The sequence below is a fragment of the Diabrotica undecimpunctata genome, chromosome 1, assembly GCF_040954645.1.
Source record: "Diabrotica undecimpunctata isolate CICGRU chromosome 1, icDiaUnde3, whole genome shotgun sequence".
Taxonomy (NCBI): domain Eukaryota; kingdom Metazoa; phylum Arthropoda; class Insecta; order Coleoptera; family Chrysomelidae; genus Diabrotica; species Diabrotica undecimpunctata.
In genome coordinates, this window is record NC_092803.1 from 114,325,215 (window position 1) to 114,347,844 (window position 22,630).

At 32.9% G+C, this 22,630-nt stretch overlaps 1 protein-coding gene across 1 annotated transcript in view; it reads right to left on the reverse strand.

Moving 5' to 3' along the window:
* Nucleotides 1–22,630, reverse strand: part of LOC140452814 (uncharacterized) — a 50,483-nt gene that overhangs the window by 12,462 nt on the left and 15,391 nt on the right. The window contains exons 3-4 of the mRNA XM_072547146.1: nt 16,657–16,947; nt 7,580–7,774 (exon numbers count right to left, since the gene is read on the reverse strand). Coding sequence (XP_072403247.1) covers nt 7,580–7,774; nt 16,657–16,947 — 486 coding nt within the window. The remainder of the gene's footprint in view (nt 1–7,579; nt 7,775–16,656; nt 16,948–22,630) is intronic.

Here is a 22,630-nt window from a genome sequence, read left to right on the forward strand (position 1 = left end):
CTGATCACCCGGAGAACGTTAATGTTTTGCGGGGCATGATTGAAGCAGATCGGCATTTTACCTATTAAGTATGTCAAATACAAACACAGTAGTAAAGTGAGAAAGTTGTGCGGGTAGAGATTCGTCTCTAGTCCAGATTTTCACCAAAAGACTGCATGTATTGGTTGTAAGTATAAAATTCTTGTTTTATGTCCTGGTGTTTATTTTCTGATAGGACATACACGTTAATTAAACTTAATGTCTGACTTTTAACTTTCTTGTACTACGTTTTAGTTTCAATAAACGTGTTATTTCAAATATGTACTCAAACTCCAATATGAAACTTTGTAGCCGATTCCTAGCTATAATAGCTAGCTAGCTGTATATTTCATTCTTAAACTACTTCCCTTTTGTTTCGTTTCCTTCATTACCAGAATATACAATTTATTTTATTGTTGTTTTGCATTACCTTCGCCTTCTCTTTTTGGTTTCTTAACTATAATAGACATGTTTTATCTCCTATCTTTCATCATCATCAACCTGTATGCGTCCACTGTTGGTCATAAGTCTCCCTCAGCTCTTTCCACCTGTCTCTGTCTTATGCAGTTTGCATCCAGTTACTGCTTCAGGTCGTAAGTTCATCTGGTTGGTGAGCCTCCTCTGCTCCGTAGTGCTTCTTGTTTTGATCTCCAATCAACAATACATTTTGTCCATCGGTTGTCTGATAATATGGCGACGTGTCCTGCCCAATTTCATTTTAGAAACGATATTTTCGATGGCGTCTGTTGTTTTTGTTCTACGACGTATTTCTTTGTTTGGGATTCGGTCTCTCAGAGAGACACCCAACATATGACGCTCCATAGCCCTTTGAGTCACGCGAATCTTATTCACTACTTCACTACTACCTTTTTTGTGAGTGTTAATGTTTCCGGTGTGACGGGTGAGTACGGGTAACACACATTGGTCAATGATTTTCCTTTTGAGTGATATGGGTGGGTCAGATTTAAATACATAGTTTAATTTACTAAACGCTGCCCAGGCTAATTCTATGCGATGTGGGAGCTCACATGTCTAGTTATCTCTGCTCAACCAAATTTGATGTCCTAAGTATTTATACGATGCAGTCTGCACAATATCCCTTCCATCAACAGCAATATTTCGATTTAGCACGAGATAAGTCATTATTTGCGTCTTGTTCGTATTAATCTTTAGTCCGAACTCTAAGGAACCGTGATATAATTTTTTAAACATTATTATTGCATCATCCATATGATCCGCTATAAGGACGATGTTATCTGCAAATCTCAACTGACTGATCTCTCCATTTATGTTAATATCATGCTCGTTCAGATATGCCTTTTTACAAGTATGTTCTAAAAGCGTTGTGAATAACTTTGGATAGACGGTGTCTCCTTGCCGCACTCCTCGCTATATACAGAATTTATTTGTTTCTTGTTCAGATAGTCTTACGCTGGCTTTGGCATATTGGTAGATATATTTGATTACGTTGGTGTAGTGATGGTATATTCGGCATTCTGTTAATGTTTTTATCATTTTCTGATGGCTTATGGTATCGAATGGTTTCTCGTAGCCCACGAATATCAGTGCCAATGATTTGTTTTATTCTGCAGACTTTTCTATCAGTTTCTTTATCACTAGGAAGTAGGTAGTCCTTAGTGCTGTATCTCGATCTAAATCCAGCTTGTTCTCTAGGCTGATAGAAGTCTAACTTAGCGCCCAGACTTTTTTTGATAATATTTGTGAAAAGTTTATATCTGTGTTAGAGCAAACTGATAGGACGCGACGGTAGTATTTTTAGATCTGTTACGTCTCCTTGCATGTGCAATGACGGCATTGTTCCATTGAAAAGGAGTTTTTTTGTGGTAGATGCATTCGGTGAAAAGCTTGACCAAAGCCTGGATAATTTTATTCCACCTAGTTTGATCGCCTCTCCGTCATCGCCAGGGGATTTGTTATTTTTCATTTCTAAAAGTACCGATTTTATTTCGTATCGTATGAAGTTATTTCTGGCATTAATTCTGATCCCTATCTTTAAGGATGATTGAATTATTACTTGTATCTTTAATGTTCTCTCCATCATTTCTCTCATGGCTTGTTGTAGTTACTCAGGGCTTTTTTGCAATATTCCATCTTGTTAAAATATTACTTTTTCTTTTCTTTCACTAGGTACTCTAGTCTTTTATTTAAAACTCGGACTTCTTTCATTGTTTGTTTACTTGCCATTACTTTGATTTTCTTTCTTTAGCTTCTGTTTTTCTGCTCTTGTCTCTTAATTTTTTTTGCGTAAATGTCACCCTTCTTCTCACCTCTTCTATTTTTTATTGAGGTTTTCCCCAGCTTTTCGTTTCTTATAAAAGCCTCCTTCTAATCCGTTTCAAATTCTTTCCCCATCTTTGTCTCTAGAATTGTTCACTCTCAGTATAAAATTTAGTATATTTATTATGTTCGAATCTATACGAAATATTTATGAGTAAATATTTTGGTCTTTATTTTCTTTATATATCGAATATTTATTATACCAACAGAGAGGCTAACTTTCAAGTTACACCAATACCAGACATTCAATGCAAAAACATCTGCCAAGATTATTGCTTCACGAAAAATCTTTTAGTAATGTATAATATTAGATACAAGGGTTTCCGCATATTTAAAATGTGTATTACATTTAAGTACACAATAAAAGAGTGTTTTAGTTAATAGATTTGAGCGACAAAATTTGTGCAGACAAGGTGTTTCTTTGGGAAAGTAACATACGTTAACTGTAAAAAGGGGACACTTAAGTGATCTAAAAAACCTCATACATAATGGGTCTTACTTCACTAATAACAAAGATACTGGATATTTTATTTATTTTGCCAATTTCTCATTTGGTTCATAACTTTTTAACCACTTTGAATATTTTATTTATATTTGGGTCGCAAATATTCTTTAAGGTGTCCAATCAATTAATTTATTTATAATTATGGGAAATCCGGGTCCGGATTAAAAAATATTGGAGAAATATTACGACCCAAGAACAACACTCTGTAGTACATTAGATTTTTTTAAAAATGGATTCTGCACTTGAAAAGATGATTAAAAAACTAAATTTAATGGTATACTTTGAATTATCGGCACAATGTTTTTTCTAGTAAAATTTTGAATCTGAATTCTGTGAATTGCGAGGGCTCGAAGTTGAAATGCGACTTAATTTTAATTAATAGCATTATTTAATCTAAATTGGTAAAATTTTAGCATTTCAGTGTTAAGTGTGACAAATAATTCATAACAAATATTCATCTTTAATTAATGAATAAATGATAAAGAGTCCACAAAAAATTTATAACTTTAATCAACGAAATATCCTGAAAATTAAAAAAAAGAAAATTTGCAGAAAAATATCTATTATCAAAACTAAAGTAATTCGGTAAGACAGTTTCGAAACAAATTCAGATTTCTGCTTTAATCTGGAGCCTTCTAAAAATTACAAGGCATAGCCAGACGTTGATAAAGATGTTAATAGAGACATGGGGAATCTAAAATTTGCATTCCACGACATGTCTCCTCAACTAAGTAGAAATCTTTAACGAATTTGTTTCTTGTACTCATACAGAGTAGATCCGAATAAAATGAAAAAGACAGAAAAGATTTGATTTCACGTAAAAAGCGTCTATGTTTTTCATTTTATTCGGATCTACTCTGTATGAGTACAAGAAACAAATTCGTTAAAGATTTCTGCTTAGTTGAGGAGACATGTCGTGGAATGCAAATTTTAGATTCCCCATGTCTCTATTAACATCTTTATCAACGTCTGGCTATGCCTTGTAATTTTTAGAAGGCTACAGATTAAAGCAGAAATCTGAATTTGTTTCGAAACTATCTTACCGATTTTTCTATCAGATGTCGCTATTGCGTCCATAACGAAGCCATTTTATTGTTGCTTCCTAATAAGACAGAAAAGATTATTTTTCACGTTAAGAACGGCTATGAATAACTGTTCTGATGAGACTTATTAAGTCGAAATACGTATCAACAGATACATAGACGCTTTGTACGTGCAATCAAATCTTTTCTGTCTTTTTCATTTCATACTAAAGTAATTGTTCAAAATGACCACCACCTTGTTGAAGGTAAAGTCTTGCTCTTTTTGTAATGTCTGACTGACTTCTTAATTTGGTCTGGGTTATTTTTCATTTCTTGAAAGACGTCTTAAATGCGTACAAGTTTTTTCCCACTATGCATTTCATCGTTAGAAACTTTGGATTTTAAACATAATAATCGATATGATTAAAATCACATGATCGTGAACGCCAGATATGAAGACTGCCTCTAACAAAATCCATCTACTGAGAAAAATGTCGGATAAAAAAATCTCTAACTATGCGTCTGTAATATGGTGAAGCACCATTATGTTAAAAGTGTTGATATTTCCATCATCTAGCAGTACTGGTAAAATATTTTCCAAAAAATCTAAATACACTTCACCGGTTAGGGTGGGAGGTAAACTATATGGTCATATTAATTTGTTATCAAATATGACACACCATATATTAACAAAAAATTTAGGCTGCTAGTGACTTTGCCTTGTGGAAAATGGATTTTGCTCTGCCAAACATTTGAGTTCCTGAAATTGTACATATATCCCACCTCTCGTGAATTTTGCTTCATCTGTGAATAAACATTTATTTACAATCCTTGGATTTCGAGTGATCTACCTACTAAAATCAATTCCAGGTATCAATCTTTGTACTTTCTGTATATGGTAAGGATGGAGATTATTATTTTTAAGTCTTCGCCAGACAGTACTCATTTTTAAATTATTCTCAATTCAATTAAGAATAATATTTTCCATATTAACGTTTTGTCTTTAATTATATTCGTGTAGTCTTACGGTTGGAAATTGACCGTGTCTTCTGGAATAATCATATGCCTTTCCAAAAGTTCGATAACTTGGTATTCCTGAATGAGAAAACCGCATTTCATTTTCTCTTTTAGTAGCTCTACCGTTACCATTACAAAAACCGTACGCGTATTCTTCTTTGCTGAATTGATAAGGCATATTATTAGTTCTTAATGCAGAAATAATGTATGAAAATACAAAGAAATTATTCAATGTAATAAAAAACAAAGTTCATTTAGTTTTCACAGTAGCAGATTATTTAAAACAAATGACAATCACATTATACATTCAACAAAGAGATCCTATAATTGTCACCGCAAACTAAGTTAATACAATTTGAAAATATTAAGGTATATTAATTTTACTTTTCGTATTGTAGCTTATTGAGACATAATATTTCAAAAATAAGTTTTTTGAATAATTACTTTAGTTTTGAAAAGTTATTTTTCTGTACATTTTTGACTTTTTTTTTAATCTTTAAGATACTTCGTTGATTAAAGTTATGTATGGTTTATGGACTCTTATATTTATTCATTAATTAAAGATGAATATTTGTTGATGAATTATTTGTCGCACACTGTTGCATGTATAAATTCCTTATAACCATCGAATATTCAAAGTATAAAATTTATCTGGTACGCTCCTAGGCTATGTTTAAAATTTCGTGTCTTTGTTTACATCCCACATTCCACAAGCAAGTAATAAAAATATGGTTATATTTGTACGTGTTATTTCAGAAATTTTAACAGCCAGGGATGATCAAGGTCAGTTACGATACTCTGTAAACGCGTGTTTGAAAAGAATTCCGATGGACTAGTCCCTTGACTGGTACAAGGGGTGAGACGCGAGACAGAAGGCCGGTACATAGACTGAGGAAGGTCAAATTCAGGTTTGGAAGAGATTTGATTCATACAACACGCGGTGTAGGTCGTCGTTAAAAGACCGACAAATTTGTTGTGAAAAAGTGAATTATACTTAATGTAATGTGTCAGTTTTGATAAGAGTAGTCACTGTTTTATTTTTATGCCGTCTCTCATATGAGTTATTTGTAAAACGGCGTTTACAACAACTTTAAAGGATAAACGTATGGTTCCATTGTATCCGGTTGCGTTCCAGTTGTGTTTGAGTTTTTAAGAAGCCAAGTTCCAAAGTTTTGCGTCCAAGTGCGCAGCAGCTTCCATCCTCATTTTGTTTGTCCCTGGTTGTCATCCCAGGCTATTTCGCAGTTTGGAGATGCATTTCTTTGTGTGGCATAGAATCTAAATCCAGTTCTAACCCCAGATATTTTTAAAGTAAAGAAAATAACATTTAGTGAAATTCAGGTAACTTTTTTGTTGAACTTTGAAAGTAAAAATAGACGTTTGCCATAAATAATTGCTTAACAGGTTAAGAAATTGTAATCAGTAAAATTATAGATGTTAGGGTGTGGCCTAGCTATCATATTAATTGTTCTCAAGTTTTAAAACTTAATATTGGCATCAGACAACTAGTTTTATTTTTGGACATTTGGTACATACCTAATCATAATTGAGAACTTGTTTTGCTTTGTTTTTTTTTTTTTAGAAAAAGGCTAACATTTGTGCATAGTTCCATTTAAAAAGATATTGTTCATTTGTAATAATTTATTCCTGTTACAAAATATCGCCCAGTAACAATTGTAAATTCTTATAATATCTCCAACTTCTAGAGTTTGTAAACGGATAGTAACATAGTAAGTTTGTTTTTTGTTTATTTTGTATTTTATTATTACTATTTATGTTTGTAACTGTTTGTGGTGAGACAACAATAAATGTGTATTTTTTTCCCTAAAAAAAGAGTATTATTTCTTTTAAAAAAAGTTTTTAACCCCTTTTTGTATTTTTTAGAAAGGAACAGCCTTTCTTTCATCAACCAGGAAGATACTTCTAGGCGGCGTCCTTATTTTAAATAGCTTGAGAACCTTCTTGTATTGTGTTTGTCTAGGAGACTCATGTAAGTACCCCTTTTGTTTCATTTTAGTAGTTACCTCAGTCCAGTCCCCTTGTTATTCACTTGATCTATGATCCCAGCTCTTCAAATGAACTATGAGTAGCCGTTCGCAAACGTTCCGGTTTATCTTGCTTACCCTATCTCTACCCCAATAATTTCTGTCCCCAATTTTCAACCCCTTATAGTAATACCCTATGTGGTAAGCAAAATAATCGTTACAACTTAATAAAAAAAACACTGAAATGTTTACCACTAGTTTACCAATTTAGATTAAATAATTCAAATAAAGGCGCATTAAAATTTTTTTCTAATTCGAGCTCTTGCAATTTACTTAGTTTCAGAATTTAAATTCAAAATTTTACCAGAAAAAGCATTTTGCCGAAAATTCAACGTATACCACTAAATTAAGTTTTTCATCTTCTTTTCAAATGCAGAATCCCATTTTGAAAAATCTAATGTGCAGGGTGTTGTTTTTGGGTCGGAATATATTTCCAATATATTTTAATCCGGAACTGGATTTCTCATAATTATAAACAAATTAATAATTGATTGGACACCTTAAATAATATTTTTAGAATAACAGTATATTTGTTATTAATGAAGTAAGACCGATTAAGTAGGGGGTTTTTGAGATCGTCCAAGTGTCCCCTTTTTTTCAGTTAACGTATGTTAATTTCCCAAAGAAACACCCGATATAATGTATTTAATTGTATTTAAAAAAACGATACTTACCACTTTTCCCCAATTGAAAGGAAACAAATATACGATGTGAGAAATATCAAGAAACAGCAAAAGGCAGGTAGTGAACATACTTAATAAGGTTATGAACATCATGAAACGTATCCTTCCTACCGATGGAAGCATGAAGAGTCCGACTTTCAATGTCCCTGATGTACACAAGCATGCTAGGCAAGCTATCGATGTTGCCTAAAAATAGTCAAAATTTTAAGTTTTTTCTTTATGCAAAGGTAAGTAAAGTAACAAGTTTATACTTTTGATAAATTATTTTACAAAAAACCAGTTTATTTTAATAGTTACGCGAATTCTTCATAGTCATAAGTTACTTCGACTCGATCTGTTATAGCTGATTTAAAAACACGTGTTAATAAGTACCTAGACCTTCCAGCATTCGGCTATTATGCAATAAACAGCTTCCTCATTTTTACATTTTATCCATTTAGGTTACCGCTACCTTATGTCTTCAATCTAATTTTTATTGCCCTTGTGATCCCTATTTTAGATATCTAATGCCATTTTTTCTTGTCAAAATCATTTACCTAGGTCTACTTATATGTTTATTTTTCATTTTATTCGTTTTATCCTAGTAAATATCTAAGCATTCTTACTTTTACAACAGGTAATTGTTTTTCATCTTTCTTTCTAGTTGCTCAATGTAGCTGTCCTATACAATTTACCGTTCAGTTTCATTATCATATCTCTGTTACATAAAAAGCATTCGCTTTGCAATACTAGTTGTTCCTTTATCAACATATATCTCTATTTTTATTCTTTAATACCTACGTGTTCATCGTCGATCTCTTCGTCTCCTAATTGAAACGCATTTTTTTTTTCAAGAGATTCTAGTAAGAAATCGTCAATTTATTTTTCTGTGGCTATCTTCTCATAATAATCAATGTGCATCTCGATTTCCATAGATGTCTCGGAAATTATTGCATTTTTTGCATAATTGGTCTTGGCAATGAGTATAATAATCAGAACATTTCAAACCAAATTTAACACAGCTACATGTTTCGGAGCGGTCTTTTTTGCAGTTACAGCTAATCGTTTTTAATAAATTTTCTGATAGTAGCTGCTGTAATGTCCGAATAGGTTCTAAACAATTTTTTTTTCAAGCTCTTCACCCCACTCTGTAGAGTTCAAATTATTACTCACCTACTGTTGAACTTGATATTATATTCTATAATAGTGTTGTTCTGCTGCAGATTAAGTAAATTGAAGAAGCATTAATAAATGAAAGTTCTTTTTCTGGCATCCCTTCTTAAAACATAAATATCGAAAAGTATTCAATTCTATTTTAGAACTTTTTCCCATATATAACGCAGCTATTATCTTAAAACCTGCATTTTTAATTTGCTGCGTGAAGCATTTGGATCGGTTAAAGTTTTCTCTTTATTTTGTAAATCAGTATCACCAGAAAGTAATTTGATAATTTTTTGCTTTCCTTGATAATGAAAAGCTGACGTGGTATCGCATCAAAAAAAAAAAACATTCATAAATCCAACTAATAACCTTAAACTACTTGTGCTGAATGATTCACAGTCGTATACTTCTGCTTTTTTACCAAATTTACAAAAGTATATATTTTTATTTGAAGCAACAATTTGACAGAATTATAACGAAGACATCAATATCCTCATCTACAATAATTGCTGCTTTATAGTCCGAAGACAACTCTATTGCCTTACTGTATTGACAATTAGTACATCAGCATCTTCAAAATGCTGTTTTGTTCTAAAACCTGCACTCTCAGGCCTCATGCAGTTCTGTAATAATTTGTTTTTTTTATTATTCTCGTTAAAATTTTTTTTGAGATACTGCAGAGGTAGAATAAAAATCGATATCTGGATAGATTTGCCTGCGTCGCCGCTCAACTATTTTAGTACTAAATTTCAAGTTTTCTGGATAGCCGTCAAATCAATACAGCTAGATGAAGAATAATGCCGAGTAACATAACTGATGCATTCGTTAAATATATTTTCGAAAGTTCGTGTTCAAGGCCAAATATCTTGAGACAACAAAAATCCGTCTTCTATTACATGAGTACAATTTAGAGTTGAAGGGATTTTCCTAAAAACTATAAAATTTATATAGTATGAAGGTTTTTCTGAAAAGGCCGACTTTAATAATAATACGATACGATAATACGATAATAATACGATAGCTAAACTGTAAATAACCTAAAGTGGAATAGTAAATATATAATGGAATACAATTTAATTATAATAAAAATAATAAAATTTGTTTTTATATTTTTGAAAGTATTTTTTTATTTGAGTTAAAAACCGATTTTATTGCTTTTACTATTTTATAGCTATCAGTAAAATAAATTCTGTAATTTTTTTTTATTTAAATTAATGTGTCTCGGCTGCAATGACCATTGACACAAACAATATTGTGTACAATAATTACAATAAGCACATGTAACTAATTGCTACAGTTAATCTATAAGCTTAGAACCTATGACTAAATAATATAATATAAGTAAAGTACATGGAAAACAAGGGGTCATATTCTGTTGAACAACTGAATGTCTTTCAAGAAACCAATTAGGTTAATGACTTGATCGGGTGAGTTTAAAACATCTTTGATATTAGACTTAAGTTTATGTTGCACTCTGTGTTTTGCGTACCGGGGACACTCGATCAGGATGTGTTTAACAGTTAATACACTTGAGCAGATTTGGCAATTGGGCTTCGGCTCGGACTTTATTAAGTATTCATGTGTGAATCGGGTATGTCCTATTCTAATTTTGTAATTTGAAATTACAGTTTTAAATGAAATTCACTGATTGCAGTCCGTAATTTTTTATAATTTATATATACATATACTTAACTTTAAAAAAATTTGAATTTATAATAATAATAGTTACAATAAATAATAAAGGAAAAATAATTTTATGTACAAACCATCCTTATAATAAATAAATATGTGCGATAAACAAAGCTAGTTTTACGGCAAATAATTTTTGGTTGTTTAAAGGACTTATAAATTTTATTAATACGTATTTGCAAATGCGATATTTCATTTTTTAGCTGCCGAGAGCTCGATTAAAAAAAACATATCAAAATTGGTTTAATAGAAGAGGAGATACATGAAATTTTTCACTTTTTATTCAGGCGCGACGGCCGCTCCCCCGTCAATTTTTTGACGACGGGATTACTTTTAAATGATATTTTGAAAATTAAACTCGATCAACAGTTGATGAAGTTATTTAAATTGTTTATAAGCCTAAAATTTAAACATTTAAAAATCCCTAGGCTCTTCTAATCGACGGGTATTAATTTTTTAAAATGGATTTGAAGTCTTAAATACTCTTCTATATTTAAAAAAACTCAAGTATCTAAAAGTTTCAGTTTTTGATCTGCATAATTTTGAAAATTATTCTAAAGCTATTAAATCAATGTTAATGAAATTTTTTGTGACGATTAACCATATTTTAAGAGTTTTCTTTCTCGGAATATGAAGGTCAATGAAGTTTGATTTTAGTATGGCAAATAAAAACCTTTCTTTAGTTGTTTTTTTTTTGTTCTAAAAGGAAAATTAAATGCCTGTAGTTGGTTGAATATCATAAGTCACAAATGTTTTATTTAAAGATCCTTTATAAGGTAGATAATTAAAAAGACTCTTTGATTTTTTTGTGCTTTTTAGTATTTTTTAATAATAATAATAATTCTAAAACTTTTAAACTAGTATTATCTGATGCAAAATTTAATTATGAAACTTTTATGTTCGATAAAAAATTATTCTGAAACCAATAGTTCTTGAGATATATGCGAAAAAAGGAGGATAAATATTGAATTTTTAAAATTTTTGTCATATTTGTTTAATAGCCCAGTCGTCAGAGATTTTACCCATAAAAATCATACGAACAAGCTAAATGTTGCAGAGAATATCAATTTTGGGACCCCAAAAAAGATGCAAAAAAGTTTACTTTTTTAACCCCCGGGCTTCCACTTAAACCCGACTTGTAGTGGGGTAAAAACGCAAAAAATCGATTTACCAAGAAACTTTAAGCCGCAGAAAAAATGTGTTATATAATACAGTTTTTGTATTTTGCCGCAAATAAAGTCAGTTTTTATAAAGCTCAGTGGCGGACTAACGCTAAAGCAGGTGCTATTCAACATTGTAATTCCGGGAATATTGTTTAGTCATACCACATACTTTGCGTTTGGTATTTTGGTACTAAACTAATAAAATTAAATATACATACTTTATTAAAACAAACAATAATACTTAAGCAAATATACCCAGATTAATTAGATATTTAATAACTCTTTCTATATAAAGTAATGATAAACTATTTAATTGTTGTTGGTCTAATGTGGATCTTTAAATTTTTTATTATACTGATAATTTTTCGACTGTTCCAACAACCATTCAAATTTCGTCATTTTGTGTCATGTGGAACAATTTCACCCAATCATGTCAACATTAGACTAATAATTGCATTCAGTCCAATTTTCAATCCCTATGACAACACGATCGAGTTTGACAACTTCATCCAAATAAATTTCAAAATGTCACGTTTCAATCAGAATTCTATAACCATACTTGAATCTCGATCAAGAACACCACAACAAGATTATAAATTTTATGCGTGGTAATAGATCTTCTATAGTAGAGAACAGCAACGAATCTAATGTTAACTTAAATTTTAATAATTGTACTTTCACTAACTGTACTTTTAATAAATAAATGTTTCGTTATGTTGAGTTATGATTTTTTTTTTCGAAAAATTATCCGCCGAATATCCCTCGGACATTGATGAATGCCTCATAATTTCATGACAAATTTCTCAAGCTCGTTGCTTGGTAACAGCACGAAGCCGAAGGCTGAGGCTCAGCCTTCGGCTTCGTGCTGTTACCAAGGAACGAGCTTTCGATTGTTATGAAATTATCTCGTCTGTTATCAATGTCCTAGGGATATTACTACTGATAATTTTTCGACTGTTCTAACAACCATTCAAATTTCGTCATTTTGTGTCATGTGGAACAATTTCACCCAATCATGTCAACATTAGACTGATAATTGCATTCAGTGCAATTTTCAATCCCTATGACAACACGATCGAGTTTGACAACTTCATCCAAATAAATTTTAAAATGTCACGTTTCGGCAATGAGAATGTTAATCTAATGTTAACTTAAATTTTAATAATTGTACTTTCACTAACTGTACTTTTAATAAATAAATGTTTCGTTATGTTGAGTTATGATTTTTTTTTCGAAAAATTATCCGCCGAATATCCCTCGGACATTGATGAATGCCTCATAATTTCATGACAAATTTCTCAAGCTCGTTGCTTGGTAACAGCACTCGGCCTTCGGCTTCATGCTGTTACCTTCGTGCTCGTAACGAACGAGCTTTCGATTGTCATGAAATTATCTCGTCTGTTATCAATGTCCTAGGGATATTACTACTGATAATAATCTTTCACTGATTGCATTGCTTATTGGAAGGGTTACATAAATGATTCGAATTGTGTTTAAATTTGGGAATGTTACAATAATAATATTTTCCTGAATAAATGACCACATGGATACAGGCTTAATAATATTTTCTTTACCTATAAAAGTTTTAAATTTTAATACTTACTACGTTTTAATCTTGTTCATATCATTTTAATTCCTCTATTGATGAAATACTAACATCACTACTATCATGAAAAATGATTTTGAATGTATTGTTAATAGTTTAATATCCTTCAGATTTTTATGCGATCAGTAAAGAATCGCATAAAACAACAAAAATATTAACTTTAAAATGTTCTTTGTCACTGAATCTTATTTCATGTTCTGGAATTTCCTCATGACATAGTTTTCGTGTTTTCTGCCATTCTTTATCATGAGTATAATGCATATTATTTTTCTGTTTTTTTTTGTTGCAAATTGTCAGAATTATCTCAGTTTGTATAAAATCTATCAATGATTCATATATATTAAAACTGTTGTATTTATGTATTCGTCTTTTTGCTGAAGAGTCTTGTTTGAAGCATTTATTGTCTCTCAAATCTTTTCCCATATAGTAACAGTACATATTCAAATGTATCAAGTTTTTTATGTAAACCGGCAGCTTTGGACATTGTTAATGGTTTTTCATCTTTATTTAAGGAAGAATGACTGTAAACAATGTTTAATTTCTTCATAATTTTCCTTTCAGGATTTCACAGCATCATGGCAACCAGGCCACCTGGTGTCACAAATAGATTTAATACTCAAGTGTTTGCTCTTACAAATTTTTTTAATGCATTCTTGCATAATTAATTATAAAAATTAAAAAATTAAAAACTTAAGGCGTAGGCCTTAGTCCGTCCCTGATAAAGCTCTTTAATAAATAAACTTTACGCGATTTTTGCCATTGTTGGAGATCACCTTCAAAAAATATAACATGAAAATTTAATTTTGGTATTTTACAAAAAATATGAGGCATTTGAAATATGACTAAAAACGCAGAATTTCAACTTTTACATAACAAATGCTCACACGTCACGCGACATGCCTTCAAGAAGACGGTTATACAAATTTTATTGAGCATTGATTTCACGCGCCCAACTGACATTCAAAATCGCCGATCGCTTCAATCGTTGTTTCTAAGAGAACAGTTCATTCTATATAAAAAAAATGCTAATAAACGTTTTTGTTCAAAATTATCTTGGCTACATTTTTTATTTGAAACAGTTTTTCCAATGGCGTACAGATTCTTGGTAAACCGATTTTTTGCGTTTTTCCCCTCTACGTGGGGGGTTTTAGGGGAAAGTCGTAAACTTTTTGCATCCTTTTTAGCGTCCCAAAAATTGACATTTTCATTAGAAAATTGACATATTATCCTGGAGGATAATAAAAAATTAAGCCCATATTTTACTCACGCATAGTGAAATTATCATTTGTAGTGATATTTTGGAGCGATTTACGCAAAAAACTGCGTATATATACTTCACACCCAAAATAGTTATTTTAAACAGATACCGCCTGGACAGATTCTTGATCATCCGGATAGGCGTTCAATTTATGCTCTTACATTTACACATTTCATCCCAGAAGTTACGAATGCTACTATTGGCGGATGTTGATGGTGAATGTTTGTGTACCTACTTTATTAGAATTACTTTATTCGAATTCAATATCCGATTCGTCTTGCATTCGCCACGACAATAAATAAATTACAAGATCAATTGGGAAGACACTGTCTCACAATTAACAAAGAACCTAAGAGATGTAAACTAATGACAAACAACCAAAATCAAGTTCTAATATCCAGGAGTCAAAATTACCAGTAGCAAAAACTTCAAGTAGGAAGTAAAAGTACAGACTAACAGAGCAACAATGATATCTGGATACCTACATGATATTATCTGGAGAAACCAGTACTTGGGCATAGGAAGTAAAGTGAGAATTTATAAGACCTGCATAAGACCAGCAACGGTCTATGCGATCGAGACCAGCGAGGAAACAGCTGCATCCAAAAAACTTTCAAGGACAACTGAAATGAGAACGCTAAGATCCATTGCTGGTTATAGTCTTACTTAGGGACCGAAAACGGAATGAGCTTATAAGAGAATAATGCGGCATCCGGGGTATCCTAAGATGGCTTAGCCATAGACGTGGGGAATGGAGAGACCACATCAGTAGAATAGAAGATGAGACATGATTGTACTCATGGAAAAATCTGGGGTTTCTCATCAGTGATATGGTGGCGAGATGTGTAACAAAAAAGTGAGATTCTCAAACTACATAAGGTTGCTTGCAAGACTTACTTACCTTTTAATCACAGGGCCATGAGGGGCATACCAACAAAGCTTACTAGACCTCCCTCCTTTGTACACACCCTTATAAGAGAGGAGAGATTGGGATGTGATAGACTACGAGAAAAGGTGAGTAATGAAATGATTAGAAAAAGACATAGCAAAATCGTAAATGAAATTAGAAATACAGCATGGATGATGGTTTCTAATAATATGGTTCCCAGACAGGCCTAAAAGTACCTTTCGAAGTGGATATTTACTCACGAGAGGTATGTGAGAGAGAAAATACCAGATTTTACGGTTATACCTGACACACATCTGGGTGCACACATTGGTCTAAAACTTCAGAAAGGTCGGGTGTAAGAATATTCAGCAGCGGTGGAAATTTAAACATTTCTATTTCACTACGAGTATATACCTATGTATTTGCAGCAGAGATATTTGCAATCTTGTCCTGTGCAAGAGGGCTTTCGAACTGAAGCGGACCTGGCCAAGCAGCCATCGAAGATCTTAAGGTGAACTCTACTCTAATGTGAAAATGCTGAGACGAACTCGGCAGACTGCGGAACATAACAGTGTCACAGTGGTATGGATTTTAGGTCACCGAGGAATACACGGCAATGAAAGAACTGATGAAATTGTCACAAGAGCATCAACTACAAAATACTTCCGTAAAGAGCCGGCCGTGGGAATGCCGCATGCCAAAAAGCATGCAACCGAAAAAAAGTCTGGATTCGAAGGCAACCAAAATCTCACTGGGATAATATACTCGGTCAAGCACATGGTAAAATATGTACATATTAAACGGACATGTGTTAATAGGGCAGAAATGAGATCAGAGTCATAACAGGTATGTCGAAGACTACTCTTAGCTGTTACTTCAAAATAGTCAGTTTTGTAGTCATATTTAAATAATGCAAATACCACAGAAAAAATCTAAAATAATAAAAAAAAAGTAGCGAGAGTCCGATATTCCGTTCACGATAAAATCAACTATCAAAATGAGCATAATTTTTGGTGGTGGGAAAGTTTTGCGGGTAAGTGTATAATATGTGATTTTTGAATACCTATTTTTATCGCCTTTGTTAGTTGCCTTAATAGGTCCTAAACCTTTGTTTCCACATCGATTATTTTATTTTTCATGGTATGTCGTTAATTCTAATTATCTGATTCATATATTTTTACATAATATATTCTTTTATTAAACTAAACTAACGTTTTTTCAGTTCCTCCTTTGCATATTATAACTCTTATTACTCGTAATCAAAAGGTATTATTTGAGTAATTTTTAGGTAAACAGATATGGATTATAATAAATCAAACTTACCAGCAATAACAGACGAAAAAATCCCGTCGACGTTCTAAGATGAGTGTGGTCGCAGTAGAGGATGACCCCTGAATAGAGCGAGAGATCAGGAGAGGGTGGATTCCGGCGGTAATGTGAGTGCGAGTCCCACGAGTTGACGGTCCCGAGGGGTGATTCGCACTCGCAACCTCCTGCGCACTCGGATGCGGCACCTGTGCACTCTGCCGCTCCTCCTGCGCTGCTTAGAGCCCCCGTCCTGCTACCCGCTATCTCGAAGTCCTGCAACACACAACTCATACCACCATCCGGATCCTGCAACACCAATAGCTCTAGCATTCACATCTGACAACAACAATGAGTGAGTGGAAGATGCGGTGGTAAAAACGTAGACGGTGAGTGTGTTTGCATTGAGTAAATGTTACTTGTATCTTGCATTTAGTTCAACAAGAACATCACTGAATTTATTAATAATATTTTTTAATTAAACACTTTTTATGATTCTCGATGAAACTGTTTTTTTAGGTGAAAAATTGAAACTAGAGGTGTAAGTTGTCTCAAGTAGGTCACTGATAATTAGGTCATTATTTATTTAGCCCTTCAAAATGACAGCGGAGAGGTTATTAATAATGACAAGGAAATCCTAAAAGCCTGAAAGAAATACTTCTGTCAACTCTTAGACGACAAATTTAGCGGAAATACATCAAATATAGATGTGCATACAGCTGAAATGGAAGACCAATCCCACTGTAAAGAAACAACACAGGCAATTAAAAAACCTAAAAATAATGAGGCACCAAACAGCGATGATATACCCGCACAGCATCTAAAATACGAAGAAGCACTGTATAGATCTATATACAAGCTAATTTAAGGCATTTGGCAAGACAAAATAATGCCGGATGGATGAAAAGAAGAAAGAAGAAGTTATTATATAAATCCACAAAAAGGAAACAAAAATCAATATATTAACTACCGGAGAATAACGCTACTAAATACTACCTACAAAGTCCTTGCAAATATCCTGCTAGAAAGAACCAAAAATTAAACAGAAGAAGTTATTCAAGATTATTAATGCGGATTAAGACCGGACTGCTCTACTATTGACCAGATAATCACAATAAAACATATAATGTAAAAATGCTGAAAGCTAGATAGATAGATTTTAAACAGGTATTTGATAGGGTATGCAGGGTTAGGCTAAGGACAGCGATGAAAGAACTTGGCTTTCTGATCGCGAAGGATCAAATTTAACATTTGTTGGGATTTGAGGACGATATCGATGTAAAACCCACTACACACATCCCGACTAAACCACCCAACTGTCGTGACCGACAACGTTGGACTTAGTGGCGCACCCAGAATTTGTCTGGGGGGGGGGGGGGGAGTTTTGTTGAATTTTTTTTACCTCCTCCATTTTGAGTCCCTGAAATTTGGGTTTTAGTTTAGTTTAAAGATAGCAGGGCCAAAGATTCCGGTATCTATTATCCTGCCTACCAACTAAAACCACCCTCTCTTACTTGTGCGCAGTTGACTGTCGCACGTACCGTACTCCGAAACTGGGGTGGTCGCTGTAAGGCTGACGACATTTTTAGAGCACTCCCTTCTTTTATCTAGATCTTATCTATTGTTCTAAAGCTATTTTTTTGTGGCATTTTAAAGTAATTACTATTTTAATGGGAATAAGCCTCAGTTGAAGGTTAAAATAAGTTTATTGACACTAATCCAACTTGTAACTACAATACATTTTGGAGACGGCTATCGCCGCATTCCCGTTCTCCTCCGCCAATCCTCCGGTCCAAGGCATGCTCCTCCTCCAAACCTCTCGATTCCATCGCTCTTCTAATTCCTTCATTCCATGATCGTCGAGGTCTACCTCTTTTCTTTTTCGAGAGGGCTTCCATTTGTGAAGTTTTTGAGGCCAGCGTTCGTCAGGCATTCTCAATAGGTGTCCAAACCATTTTGAACCTCTTCTTTCTATTCTGTCAATGACCGTTTCTGTAACATTCATGTTATTTCTTATAGAGTTGTTGGTCTTCCTTTCCTGCCTTGATGTTCTAGCACTTTTACTCAAATAATCCATGTCAACTGCCAACAATCTTCTCTTCAGGTCTGCATTAATTGTCCATACTTCAGAGCCTATCAAAGAACTGATTCAACCATGGTTTGCCCTATTCTTTGTTTGTTCCTTTTGGAAAAGTTGTGATCCCACCATAAGGAGTTCAAACATCCTATAATTTTACGTCACTGATTAATTCGGTTTCTCCTAAGCTGTTCTTAGCAATGAGTGCACCTAAATATTTAAATTTTTCCACTTGTTTGATTTCCACGTCCTCGTCTCTCAACACTTCAAACCTTGTATCCTAATTGATAACTAAAAATTCTGTTTTCTTCATGCTGACTTGTAACCCCCATTTTACATATTCTCTGTATAGACGCTTTATCATAAATTCTAGATCATAAGAATCTTGAGCTAGGACGACCTGGTAATTAAAGTTCAGGGAGAACAGTACTTCATTTCCTATGGGGATTCCCATTCCCTGGCAGTGCTTTTCCAATTTTGGAGGGATGCCTCAATATATAAATTAAATAGTAAGGGACATTCTGCAACCTTGTTTCAGTCCTTTAGTTACTTTTATTGGCTCTGATAGTATATTTTCGATTTTTAGCTAAGTAGTGTTATCTCTGTACACTTCTGTGATTATTCCTAAAAGGTATGGATGTGTGATTATTCCTAATGTCGAGTTGTTGTAAAGCTTGCCACAATTTAAGCCTTGGAACTGTATCATACGCTTTTTCTAGGTCGATGAAGGCTAGATATACTTTGGTACCAACAGCTATTATTTTTTCTATTAATTGTTGGAGTATAAACAAGTTATCAGTACAAGATCAAAGATTCAAACGTCAATAAATTTATTTTAACCTTCAATTGCGGCGTATTCCCATTAAAATAGTAATTAGATCTTATCTCTGTCGTTGGCCCGGTTGGTGTTCCTCTTCTTCTTCTTCTTCTTTCTTTTTAATGGCTGCTCGGATGTAATTGTGAACACTATTCCATCCCTCCGTACTTTCCGTCATCTTCACAATCATCTCTCTTACAGTCTCAAGGATCATACCTCTTTTTTAATACATTCTGTTTCTCTCCGCTCTACATCTATTACACTCCAGAATTGTGTGAGTAACAATGTCGGAATATTCGCAGTATAGGCATATTCCCAATCCCTTAGGCTCGAAATCACCACCTTGATCTACTGGGCAACATCTTCCTGGTTGTCCCACTCTTCTTGCCATTGATCTTTCCCTTGATTCCCAGAGGAACACAACCCGTCATAGTCCACAAGGGCCGCAGATACAGTCCTGTAGGCGCATGCTACTCGCAACAGACAAGTTCTGTCTACTTTTGTCTTAAGCCTTATATTAGGTATCTATCTATATCTAAATATAATGAAAAATATTATTAATTATTGTGTATTTATACAATAATTATTGTGTTATACATATTTAAAGTGGTAATTTAATTATTCAATTAACGTTTTGGATTTTTTGTATTGAAAGACTTGTGAAAGACAAGTTACATCTCCCTACTATTCTTTATATATTTTTTACTTTATATACCCTGGGGGGGGGGGGGGGGGGTATTCAATAGGTTGGGTAATGGGGAAGTCGGCTATCGAGATGTTGCGGTTGTACGTCCGACCGTCGAGTACAACTATTTTTGTCTGTCAACAAGCCTAATCCCACACCAACCGTTGGAGACGACGTTGTCAGTCACTACAGTTATGTGGTTTTGTAGGTACGTGTGTAGCGGGTGTAATATGATCGTCAGATAAAGGATGAATGAAATTTTTATCAGTTTCGAGAATGAAACAGAGAAGATGTGATGATTCAGAGGATGTGAAGAAGTTGATTCAGAGAACTACAGTTGCTTGTCTTTTGACTATAATATATAAAACCTTTCAATGCCACATATACGTACCAATGCAGTAGTCTATTCTAGGCAGCTGTGGTTATATGTATTTGGTGTGCACAATGATGGAAATAATACTGCAACTATGTTCTCTTACGATGAAACCATTGGAAGAAAAGGATAAAATGAAATAGCTTCATTATTGTTCCAATATTTACGATCTAATAAGGTGACGACAAAGAATCTTATCCTAATAAGCGATGGATGTGCCGGACAAAATAAAAACTATGTTCTTATGAAATTTTTGTATTTGCTTGTCTATGGTTTACACATTTTTGAAACTAACACACATGTCTTTCCTATTCGAGGCCATTCATTTGTTCAGTTGCAACCAAGATTTTTCATTGATTGAAAAGCATAAAAAATCTGAAACCGTCGAAATGCCCAAAGAATGGGAAAACGTAATCAAGAAACCTAGGAGCAAACCATCACCGTTTACCGTAACTGATGTTAATCAGTCTGTGATATTTAACATTTCAGAAGCAGTAACTCCATTTTTTCTTAGATCAGCTCGCCCTCCAGTGAAAATCAAAACTGCGCGAATGTTGAGATATTCAGTTGATGAACCTAGGGTTGTTTTAGTAAGACAGACTTATGGGAAAAATAGCTGGGAAAAATATCTTATAAGAAACAAACGTGGTATACCGAAAGAGTGTGAATTTAAACCGTTATATAGTACGGGTTTGGATATTACGACGATAACAGCAGTGGTGTAAGTGATGAAAACCACATATGTTGTTTCAAATTTCAACAATTTCATATTTCAATTTTTTCACATTTCAAATAAAATTTTCGTTCATTTTTTATTTTGGTTTATTATAATAAATATGGTTTTTCCTATAAATTAATGAAAATTTCCTGCAAAAACTCCATACGTGAAATGAATAAATAAATCAAAGGAAAAAATAATGTTAATACAATACAATTAAATAACTTTTTGAAGTTATACTTCTATACGCGCGCTCCAAGTTGGAAATTTGTATGGGAGTGAATCTGTGAAATCATTACATATGTAAGATAATGAGTAAGAGAGAGACAGAAGATATATTTTCTCTCTCTTCCTCTCTCGAATATAAAAATGTTCCTTTTGTATATATATTTAATATTATATTATATTATATATATATATATATATATATATATATATATATATATATATATATATATATATATAATATTTATTTATTTATGTGATATGTTTTGTATTATTTATTTAATGTTCATAATTTGTATTTCAAGGTAATAATCTCAATAAATCACTGTATGACCCAGAACTGTCAATTTTGAAATCCGTTTGTGTCATGTCCTCGGTAGTATAGTAGTCAGTATCCTTGTCTGTCACGCGGAAGACCGGGGTTCAATTCTCAGTCGGGGAGGACTTTTTTATTAATATTATTACATGATAAATTAAACATATGCGTAAGTAGAAAAGTTATGTATATTATTATCATTTTTAAATACTTATGAATATTGCATTTTAATTTGTATTGTATTATTATATTGAATTATGTTGCACTGTATTGTAGTGTATTTTTTTATGTATATTATTGTCATTTTTAAATACTTATGAATATTGCATTTTAATTTGTATTGTATAATTATATTGAATTATGTTGCAGTGTATTGTATTGTATTTTTATATTAATAACAAAATAAACAATGAATTTTACTGCAGAGTATGTGTAAAAAATTTTTGCATTCAACTCCTTTCATACATATATGAAAATAAAAATATACATTTTCATCAAAATATTGATTCAATCCTTCATTTACTATACTCCTATTACAGGTCAAATGTTGTTTATTAATTGTTAGTAAGTTGTTATTAATTCTGTTTCTCTTTCTGCTATGTGTTACCTATAGCATTACATATGTAATGATTGTGCAGATTGACTCCCAAATAAATTTATAACTGCGAATGCATGTATAGAAGTGTAACTTCTACCGGCAGTCCCACTGGACTGCCACACCCGTTTTTTAAATATCTTCAATGTTGTAAATAATGACAAATGGGGTTTTTGCAAAGAACGC